The sequence below is a fragment of the Phlebotomus argentipes genome, unplaced genomic scaffold, assembly GCF_947086385.1.
Source record: "Phlebotomus argentipes unplaced genomic scaffold, Phlebotomus argentipes genome assembly contig_24, whole genome shotgun sequence".
Classification (NCBI taxonomy): domain Eukaryota; kingdom Metazoa; phylum Arthropoda; class Insecta; order Diptera; family Psychodidae; genus Phlebotomus; species Phlebotomus argentipes.
The window spans coordinates 44,071-56,435 of NW_026776161.1; the positions used below are offsets into that span (position 1 = coordinate 44,071).

Consider the following 12,365-nt stretch of genomic DNA (forward strand, 5'->3'; position numbering starts at 1 on the left):
ATGACAAAATCACACCTTTTACACTTCAATTATGACAATCTTATCAAATATTCTTGGTTCGTTTTTCACCCTGAAAACTATTTAGCGATTTTTTTCATAGATTTTTAGACGTTTTCTAGCAATATTTGTTATATGAATCAGTTTTAAGTCCATTTTCCATGGTTTTCAAGTCTAAAAAAAATCCTAAACTAATTTCTCTTGATAGAATTCAGTAAAGAGAGTTAAAAGGACGTAATAAGTGAACGCTTAAGAAATTCAAACCGCCATAACTCAGGTTCTATGGCAGTAACAAGACAGTTTAACCCCATTTTAGAAACGTCTCGATCTGGACTATCGAAATACGTAAGAAATGATCTCAAATTAGTGTGACTTTGGAACAAAATTTTTCACTTAAAAATTTTAAAAATTTTGTCATTACCATTAGCGCCTTTGGTGGTGATCTGATGAACTTCTGTTGTTCTAAATAGTTTTAGAGTTCTGCAAGAGCTTTCTAATGAGCCTTAAATCGTAACGATCGGGCAAATAGAATCGAAGTTATAGCGTATTTAAAATTAAAACTTTAAACCGTCATAACTCCGGTTCTATTGCATTCACAAAAAACTATAACCTATTTTTAGAGACGTCTTAACCTGGACTACAACATACTAAATTTTTATCAAAATGCATAACAGATTTGCCGAGATACAGGCGTTTAAAGTTTTTTTTAATATGGCGTCAGTTGTTATGACGTCAGGAGACTAATGTTCTGTGGTCTATAAGCCTACTAAAGGACGTCGAGGCACGTCTTTTGGTGAAGGTTTGATCAAAATCGGTTAATAAACCACAGAGATATTGACTGGTAAAAGTGTGAACTTTGACCTTCCATATCTCCGCTCCCAAAACATCAAGCCTTACAAGTAAGGTATCGTTGGAAAGGTCTCAATCTCAGCTATAACATACTAAGATTTCAAGAAAATTCACAGTCTAGTTTTCGAGATATTCGATTTCGAGATTTCAAAAATGGCTTTTTTGTCTTTAGCGCCTCTAGCGGTAGCTATAGCAAGTTATGATGCTCGGATAAAAGATTGCATTTTATGAGATCTTTCTAATGAGCTTTGAATTATTCAGATCGGATGATTAGAAGCGGAGCTGTAGCTGTTTAAAATTTCAAATTTTGATCCTTAATATCTGGGGTCTGGAAGGTCCTAGGTTCTTAGGTGGTGGTTCGTTGGAAAGATCTTGAGGCTAGCTATAACATACTAGAATTTGGGCCAGATTCGTAACATAGGACCTGAATTAATGACGAAAAAGTGTTTTGATGGTGTTCAAAATGGCGGATAAAGGGTTTGTGTGTTGGATTTGACATCATCAAAAACCGGAAATAAGCAAAAAAATTTGAAGTGTAAGTTGGATTGACTTTTAGCCATAATATCTCCCCTTTGATGGAAGTGAAAGGATGCAAAATGCCTACAAATCCTCATCTTTGGGCGCTTCAGGAGCTGTTTTGTCCTGAATCTGATCCGTGTAGTCACTCTCGTCCTCCGACTCCACATCCTCTTCATCCGCCTTCGTCACTGACGTCTTCACCTTGTACTCCGGCTCATCGTCAGATTTCTCTGGATAGTTCTGGATGCCGAAGCCGTTGTCCTGGACACTCTTCCTTCGGCGTCGCTCCTGCTCCTCGTCCACCGACAGGATCTCATGCAGTGGCTTCCTGAGGCCACGTCGCGCCTGATCGCACAGCCGAAATGCCTCCAGGAACTCATTCAAGTCCACCGCGCCGTCCTTGTTGATGTCCATCATCTTGCACATCTCAAGCAGTTCCTCCTCCGTGCCATGCTCGGGCAGGTGCTTGTGCAGAATGTGACACGCCTCGGCGAACTCCTCCAGTGAGATCTGGCCGGAATTGTCCTTGTCCAGGATCCGGAAGATCGCCTCCAGGCTTGTCTTGTTGCGATACAGCGATTCAGCCACAGAAGCCGAATCCGGATTGGTTTTCTGTGTTGCAGACAAAAACGCGAGAGAAAGAGCATTGATTAAAGGCTAATAACCTTGGATTATGGTTGGAAATTAAGTGTTGGGAAGTGTCATTGAGAAATTCATTTCAGTTTTTCATGGTTTTCAGTCTCATAGAAGACTTAATTGGGACAATTCGTGATTATTCAATCAGTTTTTTGATATTTTTATGAATATTTAATAAAAAATTTGATTATTTCATACAAATTCTGACTATTTTTTTTATTATTTTATTCAAAATTTAATTTTTTAATTATTTTATTCCAAATTTTATTATATTTTTCAATTTTTCTTTGGAAAATGAATTTGTTTGATTATTTTATTCAAAATTTTCTTATATTTTTCAATTTTACTTGGAAAAGTTAATTTTTCTTTGTTTTTTGTATTCAAAATAAGTTATTTTTCAATTTTACTTGGGAAAATAATAATTTTTTGATTATTTTTCAATTTTAATTAGGAAAAAAATATTTTTTTTAATTATTTAATTCAGAATTTGATAATTTTTCAATTTTACTTGAAAAAATAATAATTTTTTGATTATTTTTTCAATTTCTTTTGGGAAAAAAATCTTTTTCTTGAATATTTTTTTCAAAATTTTATTATATTTTTCAATTTTACCTGTGAAAAAATTCATTTTTTTTTATTATTTAGTTTAGAATTTGATTATTTATTTTTTTTTTACTTGGGAAAATAATAATTTTTTGATTATTTTTCAATTTTACTTGGCAAAATAACCAGTTTTTAAATTATTTTACTCAAATAATTGGATTATTTGATTAGAAAAGATTAAGTTTCCTCAAAAGTCGCCCCTTGTTTATTTGCCCCTTGGATTCAATTGAAAAGTTATACTTTCATATGCGGATGCATAAGTTTTCCAACCCTTAAATCACCCTCAATTTGTGGAAAAAGTTTTCCAAAAATAAATACCATCTGCTTTCCCGGAAAAACCAAATTGGATTTGGTTGTTTGGCTAAATGCAGAAAAATACCTCTTCGACACACGGATATGAAACAATTCCATTTCGAGGAGGAGTTTAATAGCAAACGTGTGTTGAATATCATTTGCATAAAAGCTCAACTACTGAAAGTATTGTTTTAACACCACGAAAACACTGTCAACAGAGCGAGAGAATTGAGAGATTTGCAGTGTTTTGTAGCTTGAATTTAAGTAATTCAGGATCAATTTCTCTAGATTTTCCCTTTCCTTTGTGTGTCTAATTGGTGGTTTTCGTAATTGGCTCCGCCCATTAATTAGCCCCGCCCAGTTTAACTCTTCATTTGACCATTTCTTACAGTGCCTTCAATTAGAAATATCCTCTTCTCCTTCCACTCAATTGTGAAAAAGGATAATAAATGAGCGCTCCAAACAAGGGGCAAGTCATAAGGTAATTTTTTTTAGGAAACTTGAAAAATAATCAAATTATGATTTTAATAACCAAAAAAAAAGATTATTTTCTCAACTAAAATTGAAGAAAAAAATCTAATTTTGAATTAATAATCACAAAAAAGATTATTTTTCTAAAGTAAATTTCCAAAAAAATCAAAATAACCAAATTCTGAATTAAAAAAATCAAAAAAAGAATATTTTCTCAAGTAAATTTTGAAAAAAAAACCTATTTTGAAAAAAATAAACAAAAAAAATTTTTTCAAGTAAAATTACATAAGATCTCAAAAATCAAATAAAAATATTATCAAAAAATTATTATTTCCCAAAATAAAGTTGAAAAAAAAAACAATTTTTGAATTAAATAATCAAAAAATGATTGTTTTTCAAATTAAAATTGCAAAATAATCAAATTTTGAATAAAATAATAATAAAAAAAATAAAAAGTTTCCAAAGTAAGATTGAAAAAAAATATCAAATCCTAAATAGAATTAAAAAAAAATCCAAAAATAATCGAATTTTAATGAAAAATTCAGGAAATAATCAAAATTAATAAAATAATCAGAAAATAATAAAAAAAAAAATATTTCAAAAATAATCGAGTTTTAATGAAATATTCAGAAAATTATATAATAAAAAATTTTAAAATAAAATCAGAATTAATTTATAAATCAACAGAATTTGTCTGAAATAATCCATTTTTTAATAAAATATTAAGAAAATAATCAAAAAATATTTTAAAAATAATCAAATTTAAATCAAATATTCAAAAAATAATCAGAATTTTGTACGAAAAAATAAAAATTTGTACTAAAATCACAAAATAATCGAAAAACATTGAATAATCACAAAGCTAATGATATAAATCTTGCGCGACTGATTAGCCCCTTGGCTCCAAAATGTGCAGAAAGGATGAAAGAAGAACTTCTGAGCTCACGATAAATCAGTTGTTCTCCGGATCGTATTGAAGCCACTCTTATTGTCTTCAATTACGGGTAAGTGGGGCAGCTTCAGATTCAAATGCTGTTCCACTTTAGGATTTTTTCTTGAAAAATCGGCTGAATATATTGAAATGATCACAACGCTCAAATAAACTCTCGTCTATTGAGCTTCAGAAAATGCCTTTCATTGGGCATTAAAACTGATCCTTTTTCCTCTAAAGGAGAATGAAAATAATATTGTAAATAATCTGAAACTGCCCCGCACGGGGATGTTTCGGATTGCTCTGGGGCAGCTTCAGATTTTCACTGATATTTACCTTAAATTCCATTGTGGAATTGTAGAATCGCGGACAAATGATCACTTGGTTTCTTCTACGCACTGAAACTGTTTATTTCGCTAAAAATCGCCTTTAAAGTAATATTTTCGCGACTTTTCTGGACCCTTGCACGCACTGTCAAAATTCTGAGCGAAAAGCAAGTTGCCCGTCATTTTTCCTGTGTCGCAACGCCACCATGCGTGAGTGGTGGCAACTTCAGTGCCACCAAAATCAAATCAGTGCAAATCAGTGATTTTCGCGTGTATTTTCTCACTTTTCCACTAAGAAGTCGTTTAACGTGATGAAGCAATGCAGCACAGAACGGCACTTTGTGAAAAATCTTCAATATTTGCCACAAGAAAATTTCGACCGTGATGTTGCGTCAGACTGTCAGAGCGCGCTGTTGTCAGTCCGTGGCGATCCGAAGCTGCCCCGTGTGCAGTGTTTGTGCATTTTCCACCACCCACTGAAAAGGCCGTGCCAAGGAGGAAAAGTTCGGGCACATTTAGAATCTCTACTTAACTCTCAAGAACCTTTGATTGTGTTTCACGCGAATTGTGGCTTTTTAATGGAGAAAACACGCAATCAATTCGGCAGCAAAATTCTAGTTTGTGAGTGATTTTCAATTTTCACTTATTTTATCTAAACAGTAAAGGCTATCCTGTGCAAATTTTCGTCAATTGTAGTCCTTAAGGACTACAAACATTGTGTGAAGACCAGGAATTTATTCATGCAAAAATCTCTGAGAAAATTAAGAAATCTGAAGCTGCCCCAATCTGAAGCTGCCCCATTTACCCCTACACGCCTGTCTTCATTAAAACTCTCTCCTTCTCAATTAAGGCTCAAATTGATTTTCACTGAAATTGTAAACTCACCATCGAGTCCGAGTCGAGGAGCTCGAGTGTCTTGGCGTACTTGACGGTCGTGGGTGGCTGATTGGGGTCAAGAGGAGCCAGGCGGTCGCGCAGCAGTCGCCACGGAAGGCCCAGGAAGGTCGCAGCCTCCATGGCTTCACACCATTTGGCCAGCGTGAGAAGGCCTGCAACGGAACAGACAGTGTTGTGCCTTTACATGGTAAAAAATACCTCTTTACATTTTACACGTAAAGAATGTGTAAAAAATGTAAAATGTAAAGTAAAATGTAAAATGTCAAGTAAAATGTAAAAATTCTTTTCTGAAGTTTAAAAAAACTACTGAAATTCTCGTGGAATTCCCGTGGAATTCCCGTGGAATTGCAGAAAATACTTTTTGTCACATACGCGAGAAGACACAAAATTGTAAAGAAACAGTGAAAACTCAGGAAAATCTGCAAATTGTTGGCATAATTGAGTAAGGTAAGTTAATAATTCAACAACTGATGTTCCAATACATTTGTTTGATGGAATATCGAAGTTTTACTCTTATTTTACAAGAAAATTTGCTAATTGAACGTATATTTTTTTGTATTCTTTCCGAGGTGCTTCTGCTGCCGATTAACCATCGGGGAAAATACCAAGCAAGGAAGAAGAAAGTTCATTCAGCAATGGACAGGTCTATGGAATGTCGGATCGCATTTTATAAACTTAATTCTTTGGATTTTGGGCAAGAGAAGACGATTTCATGCCGATTGCTTCATTTCGTTGTTTTTTGGCGAATAAAAACCACTTTAAGCACACTTGAGTCTTCTGACAAGCGCTTCGGACATCCCAGGAACCCCATAGACGCCCGCAGGATATGCTTCGATGGCCAATTCCGAACTAAACGGCTCTTCAGAGATCATCTTCACATCCCTGGACAGAAAAGGACAATGTGACAGTTGCTTATTATGCTCATCCAGAATGCACAGCGGGAAAAACCAATGTTTAGCAAATATCTTGGCATGAACTTCAAGGATTGCACGAGATTCAATTTTTGCCTAAGAATCATAAAACCGAGAAATCTGTCTGCACATTTTGGTCTTAATTGCCTAAACGAGGGTAAAATTCACAAAACTCTTCTAATGATTTTGGCTTCATGGAAAAACGCCTGAAGTAAATTCCCGATATTAACAAATGTTCGATTCGAAAAATTGAACCCAATTTTCATATTTTACATTTTTTCTTTACATGTAAAAAAAATTGTGTGTAAAGAAAACATATTTTACCATGTAAAGAATTGTGTAAAAGTAAAAATGTAAAAATTTCGCCCAACACTGGGAACAGTGATAAATCAGCAACTCGCCGCGAATTGCACTGCTGCCTTTCGTCCTTTTGCCTCCCTTTTTGCCTCCCTTTCTTCGGCTCCCTTTTTGGCACGGCGACTCTGTGTGACAAACTAACTTATATATCCTGCGGCGCTTTCACTTCCGCCTCCGATCCGTCACTGTCTGGCAAATGGCGGTTTGAGGAACACTTCATTTCCCATTTATTCCGCCAGTCACTTTTGTCTATTGTTGAGAAAATATTCTTTTTTTAAAATTATTTAATTCAATATATGGTTTTTTTGTTTTTTTTTGTAATTCTATTTGGGAAAATAAACTTTTTTTTCAATTACTTAATTCAGAATTCGGTTATTTTGATTATTTTTCAATTTTAATTAGGAAAATAATCATTTTTTATAATTATTTTATTCAAAATTTGATTATTTTGCAATTTTATTGCAGAAAATAATCATTTCTTTTATTGTTTTACTCAATAATTGATTATTTTTCAAAAGTTACCTGAGAAAATGTTCTATTTTTTAAATTATTGAATTCAAAATTTTAATATTTTGATTTTTTTGTCATTTTATTTGGGAAAAGAAATTTTTTTTCAATTATTTTTCCATTATTGTTTGAGAAAATATTAATTTTTTGACTATTTTATTCAGAATTTTGTTATTTTGTGTTTTTTTGTGATTTTACTTGGGAAAATAATAATTTTTTAAATTATTTCTGTCAAAATTTAATTATTTTGCAATTTTACTTTGAAAAAAATTCATTTTTTGATTATTTAATTCAAAATTTGTTTTATTTTTCATTTTTATTTTGAAAAATCACCATTTTTTAAAATTCTTTATTCAGAATTTGATTTTTTTCAATTTTTTTTAAATTTTAATTGGTAAAATAATAATTTTTTTATTTTACTCAAATAATTGGATTATTTAGAATAGAAAAACAACGAAGAATTCACCGTCGATAATTTCAACTCTTTCCAACTTTTCGCATGAATTTCAATCCCTCGTGAATTTGGAGTGAAATTGTGTGAGGAAAAAAACACATTTCCGTATTATGTTTCTTTCTCTCATTCACCCTTCGCGCTCCCTTTCTTTTCCGTACCCCATTAATTTCGCTCCACTCTCACCATTCCCTTCCCCCCACCCACCCACCCACTTTCCCACCCACTTTCCCTTCGAGGCGCCCCAAACCGTTGTGAAATTCAACAAAACTATAATGCGAAATGGTTCCATTTAATTGGAATTACAATATGACGTGCTGCGAAGCACCTGGTGAGTTTTCACCCCATTTTCCCATCCCCCACCCCCGCCCCAAAGGCATTCGCCACACAGCTAATCGACATCTTTTCCCTCGGCGCACAAAGGATGAGACAAAAATGCACCAACGGATAATTTCAAGGGGGAGATAATAAGATAAGCAGTGTTTAGAAGTGGAAAAAGCTTCAATTTCAACCAAATTGAGACATTTTCCTAATTAATTTTGCCTTAAAATCAATTTTATCGCCTTTTTTGAGGTTATGTTAATGATTTAAAACACTTTCTGGCGCTTAAAAAACCCTCAAAATTGTCAAATTTGTATTTATCATAGGAAATTTTCTCTTTTACCTTGATTTGTGTTCAACAAAACTCAATATTCGTTGAGAAAATGCTTTGAAGTTCAATCATAACCTAAAAAATTATGTTATTTTCGCAGTTTGTGCTTAGAAAAGTGACAAATTCAACCAGAATTTCATGTAAAAACCTTTTGATTTTGGCTTTTTTCACTCATTTTCAGATTCAAAAGAATTAAAAATCAATTGAATCGCCTTTTTTGAGATTATGTTAAATTTAAAACAGATTAAATTGTCAAATTTCTCAGTTTCTTGACAGATTTCAGTATTTTTGTGCGAAAAAACTTCATATTGATTGAGAAAAAGCCTTAAAGTCAAACATAACCTCAAAAATATCACTTAAATTTGGTTATTTTTGCGGTTTTTTACTTTAAATAAATATTTGTGCTGCAAAAACTTCAATTCCAACACATTTAAGCATTTTTTTTAATAATAATTTGGCCTAGAAAATTAAATTTAATCGCCTTTTTTTAGGTTATGTGATAAAAAAACCTTCAAAATCGGCTTATTTGTGTTCAAACTGAGAATTTTTCTCCTTTTTTGGCAAAATTAAGCATTTTCATTCGAAAAAACTTAAGATTAGGTTAGAAACTAACTTAAAAGTCAATCATAACCTCAAAAATATCACTTTAATTGCAGAAAAATGTCTTTTTGCCTTGGTTTTTTTTTACTATTTTCACTGTACAAGAATATTTGCACTCCAAAAGCTTCTGTTTCAACCACATGAAGGCATTTTTCTTATTACTTTGTCTAGAAACATCAATTTAGTCGCTTTGTTTTTAGGTCATGTTATAAAATAACCTTAAAAATCATCAAATTTCTGTTTAAACTGCAAATATTTATTTTTTTCTCTGTAGATTTCAGCATTTCGGATCGAAAAAACGTCATATTGAATTGAGAAAAAGCTTAAAAGTATTGAAATGATTTCATAACCTCACAAAATATCGAATTTCAGACTAGAAAAGTGTTTCTTTGGGTTATTTTTCGTGGTTTTTTCGTAGAAACATTGACATATTTCACTATATTTACTCATTTTCAAAGAAAGAAATGCTTATTCAAAGTCAAAATTGTCCAAAAAGTTTTCTAAATGACAATTTTTGAGGTTATGTACGAACTTAGCACAATTTTCTGTGTTTCTTGGCATCAAAAGATCAAAAAAAAGCACTGTTAATTGTTCGCAAATGCTTAATTCTGTCAATTATTGGTAAAATTAACATTCTAGAATGTTAATTATTCACTAAATCTGTTCTTAATTCGTCTACATAACCTAAAAAAATGATTATTTTGTTTGTTTCTGCGTAAAAATCGATGGAAATTCAAAGAATCTGGATGATTTGTCAGTGGAAGAAGTATTTAAGAAATGAATATTGAAGGTTTTTCAACACTTTTCACTTCTTCAGTACTTCTGAATTGTATTATCTCCCCCTTGGATGATTCAATAGCAACTGACCGAAGCCCCACAGAGTCTTTCAGACGAGAGTCAAAGAGTCCAAATGAAATGAGAAGATGTAGAAGGATTTCCCTCAGGAGTCAGATTACCCAAGATAATGGACAGCAATAATGGCTTTATTTGGCGGGAAAAAGAGGGGAATTTCATCAGATCCACACCGTGAAGCACAGAGCTTCACCTTCTTGTACTCGCTTTGTGAAGCAATAAAAATACATCAGAGAAAATCCCCCGCAGGGGAAGATTGAGGAAAAAGGGTTTCCATATGAATTACACCCACGCCGCATCATAAAATCCTCCTCATCTTTTCCCTATTACGCGTCCAGGGGCCAAAATCCCACCCCCTCCCTTCCTCCCACAGATGGGATTCTCCTGGAGAGATAATGCCGAGGATTTATGAACCCAGTTTGCTGTCTTCCTCTGGGCCACGCATAAATTCAGTCACTAATACGTTGTCTTGACCACACACTGACGACACGCCAAATAATTGTGTGTACCTTCTTGAGCACATTGTCAAAGGTTCTTGCCAAGGGGACAATCAATCGCGCAAGTTGAAACCATTAACTTTGTGGTTATTCAATCATTTTTCTCGAATTTCTCGTGATTTTTATTCGAATTTTGATGATTTTTTGAATATTTTTTATTATTTCCTTATTATTTAATTAAAATTGAATGTTTTATACAAAATTAGTTTTTTTTTTTAATATTTTTGGATATTTGATTAAAATTCAGATTATTTTGCAAATTTTGATTATTTCAATGAAATTTTGATTATTTTCTGAATATTTATTATTAAAATTTGTTTATTTTATACAAATTCTGATTATTTTTTGATTATTTGATTTTTTTAAATTCAAATTATGATTATTTAATTAAAAAATCAGATTATTTTTTATTGAATTCAAAAAAAAAAAATCAAAATTTGATAAATAAATTGAATAAATAATTTTTCTTTTTATTCAAATTTTGATTATTTCATAGCAAAAATTGGATTATTTTTTGATTATTTTCTAAATATTTACCTATTCGGGAAATAATTTGAATTCATTGATTAAAAAAAATCTTTTTTTTATTTTTTATTTAGAATTTGTTTATTTTTGAAGTTTACTTTGAAAAATATTTATTTTTTTTATTATTATTTTATTGAAAATTTGATTATTTTGCAATTTTTATTTGGAAAACAATAATTTTTTAATTATGTTATTCTCAATATGATTATTTTTCAAAACCTTCTTGAGAAAATAATCATTTTTTTAATTATTCATTTCAGTATTTAATTATTTTAATTTTTTTTATAATAAAATTTGGGAAAAAAATAATTTTTTGTATAATTATTTTTCAATTTTTGTTTGAGAAAATATTAATTTTTTAACCATTTAATTCAGAATTTGTTTTTTTTTTTGTTTTTTTTGTGATTTTACTCAAGAAAAAAATCTTTTTTTGGTTTTTTATTTAAAATTAGATTTTTTTCAATTTTAGGTGAGAAAAAATCTCTTTTTTGATTATTTAAATCATAATTTGATTATTTTCATTGTTTTTCAATTTTACTTAGAAAAATAAACATTTTTTAATATTATTTTATTCAAAATTTGATTATTTTGCAATTTTTCCATGGGAAAATTGGAATTCAGCATGGAATCTTCCATGCTGAATTCCATAGGATTTTCCTTGTTGATCCACGGAGTTCCGAGGAATTTTCCATGGATTATCCATTGGACATTCCACGGATTTTCGCCATAGGATTCTCTTACCCGTCTTGTTGTCGTCGCGACTGATGAACTCCTGTTCCAGTTCGACACGGCGATTCCTCAGCTGTTCCGCCAGTTCGCGAATGGCCGAACTCTCCACCAGTCCGACGCGCTGTCTGAAGGTGAGCTTGCGCGTCTTGGACGCCGCGGCGGTGTACTGCACAAAGTGGATGTCCAGCTGAGGGTCGAGCTTCAGGTAAGCGCCCTTGTTGGAGCCAATTTCGTAGTAGTTGGAGGCGGAGAAGATGGTTATGACCTGAAGGAGAAGCATTAACCTTTGATGTTTATATACCTTCGCATCGGAATTAACAAGGGGCTAATCACTGGCGCAAGTCGAGACCATTAACTTTGTTGTGATTATTCAATCAGTTTTCTTTGATTTTTTCACACAATTTCTGATTTTTTTTTTTATTATTTTCTGAATATTTCATTAAAATTTGATTTTTAAAAAAATATTTTTTGGTTATTTTCTGATTATTTAATAAAAATTGAATTTTTAATACAAAATTCTGATTATTTTTTGATTATTTTTTGTAAATTTCATTAAAATTTGATTATTTTTTGAATATTTTTGGATTATTGAATTAAAATTGAATTTTTTATACGAAATTCTGATTATTTTTTATTATTTCATTGTAATTTGATTATTTTCTGAATATTTTTTATTATTTTCTGAATATTTCATTAAAATTTGATAATTTATTGAATATTTATAAATATTCTGATTCATTAGCTGAAATTTTTTTTTGATA

At 31.5% G+C, this 12,365-nt stretch overlaps 1 protein-coding gene across 1 annotated transcript in view; it reads right to left on the reverse strand.

The window, feature by feature from the left end:
- Positions 1–793: 793 nt before the first annotated feature.
- LOC132262734 (serine/threonine-protein phosphatase rdgC) overlaps positions 794–12,365 on the reverse strand; it is a 65,005-nt gene continuing 53,433 nt past the window's right edge. The window contains exons 7-9 of the mRNA XM_059762108.1: positions 11,617–11,869; positions 5,512–5,675; positions 794–1,977 (exon numbers count right to left, since the gene is read on the reverse strand). Of these exons, the coding sequence (XP_059618091.1) occupies positions 1,447–1,977; positions 5,512–5,675; positions 11,617–11,869 (948 nt within the window). The 3' untranslated portion in view covers positions 794–1,446. The remainder of the gene's footprint in view (positions 1,978–5,511; positions 5,676–11,616; positions 11,870–12,365) is intronic.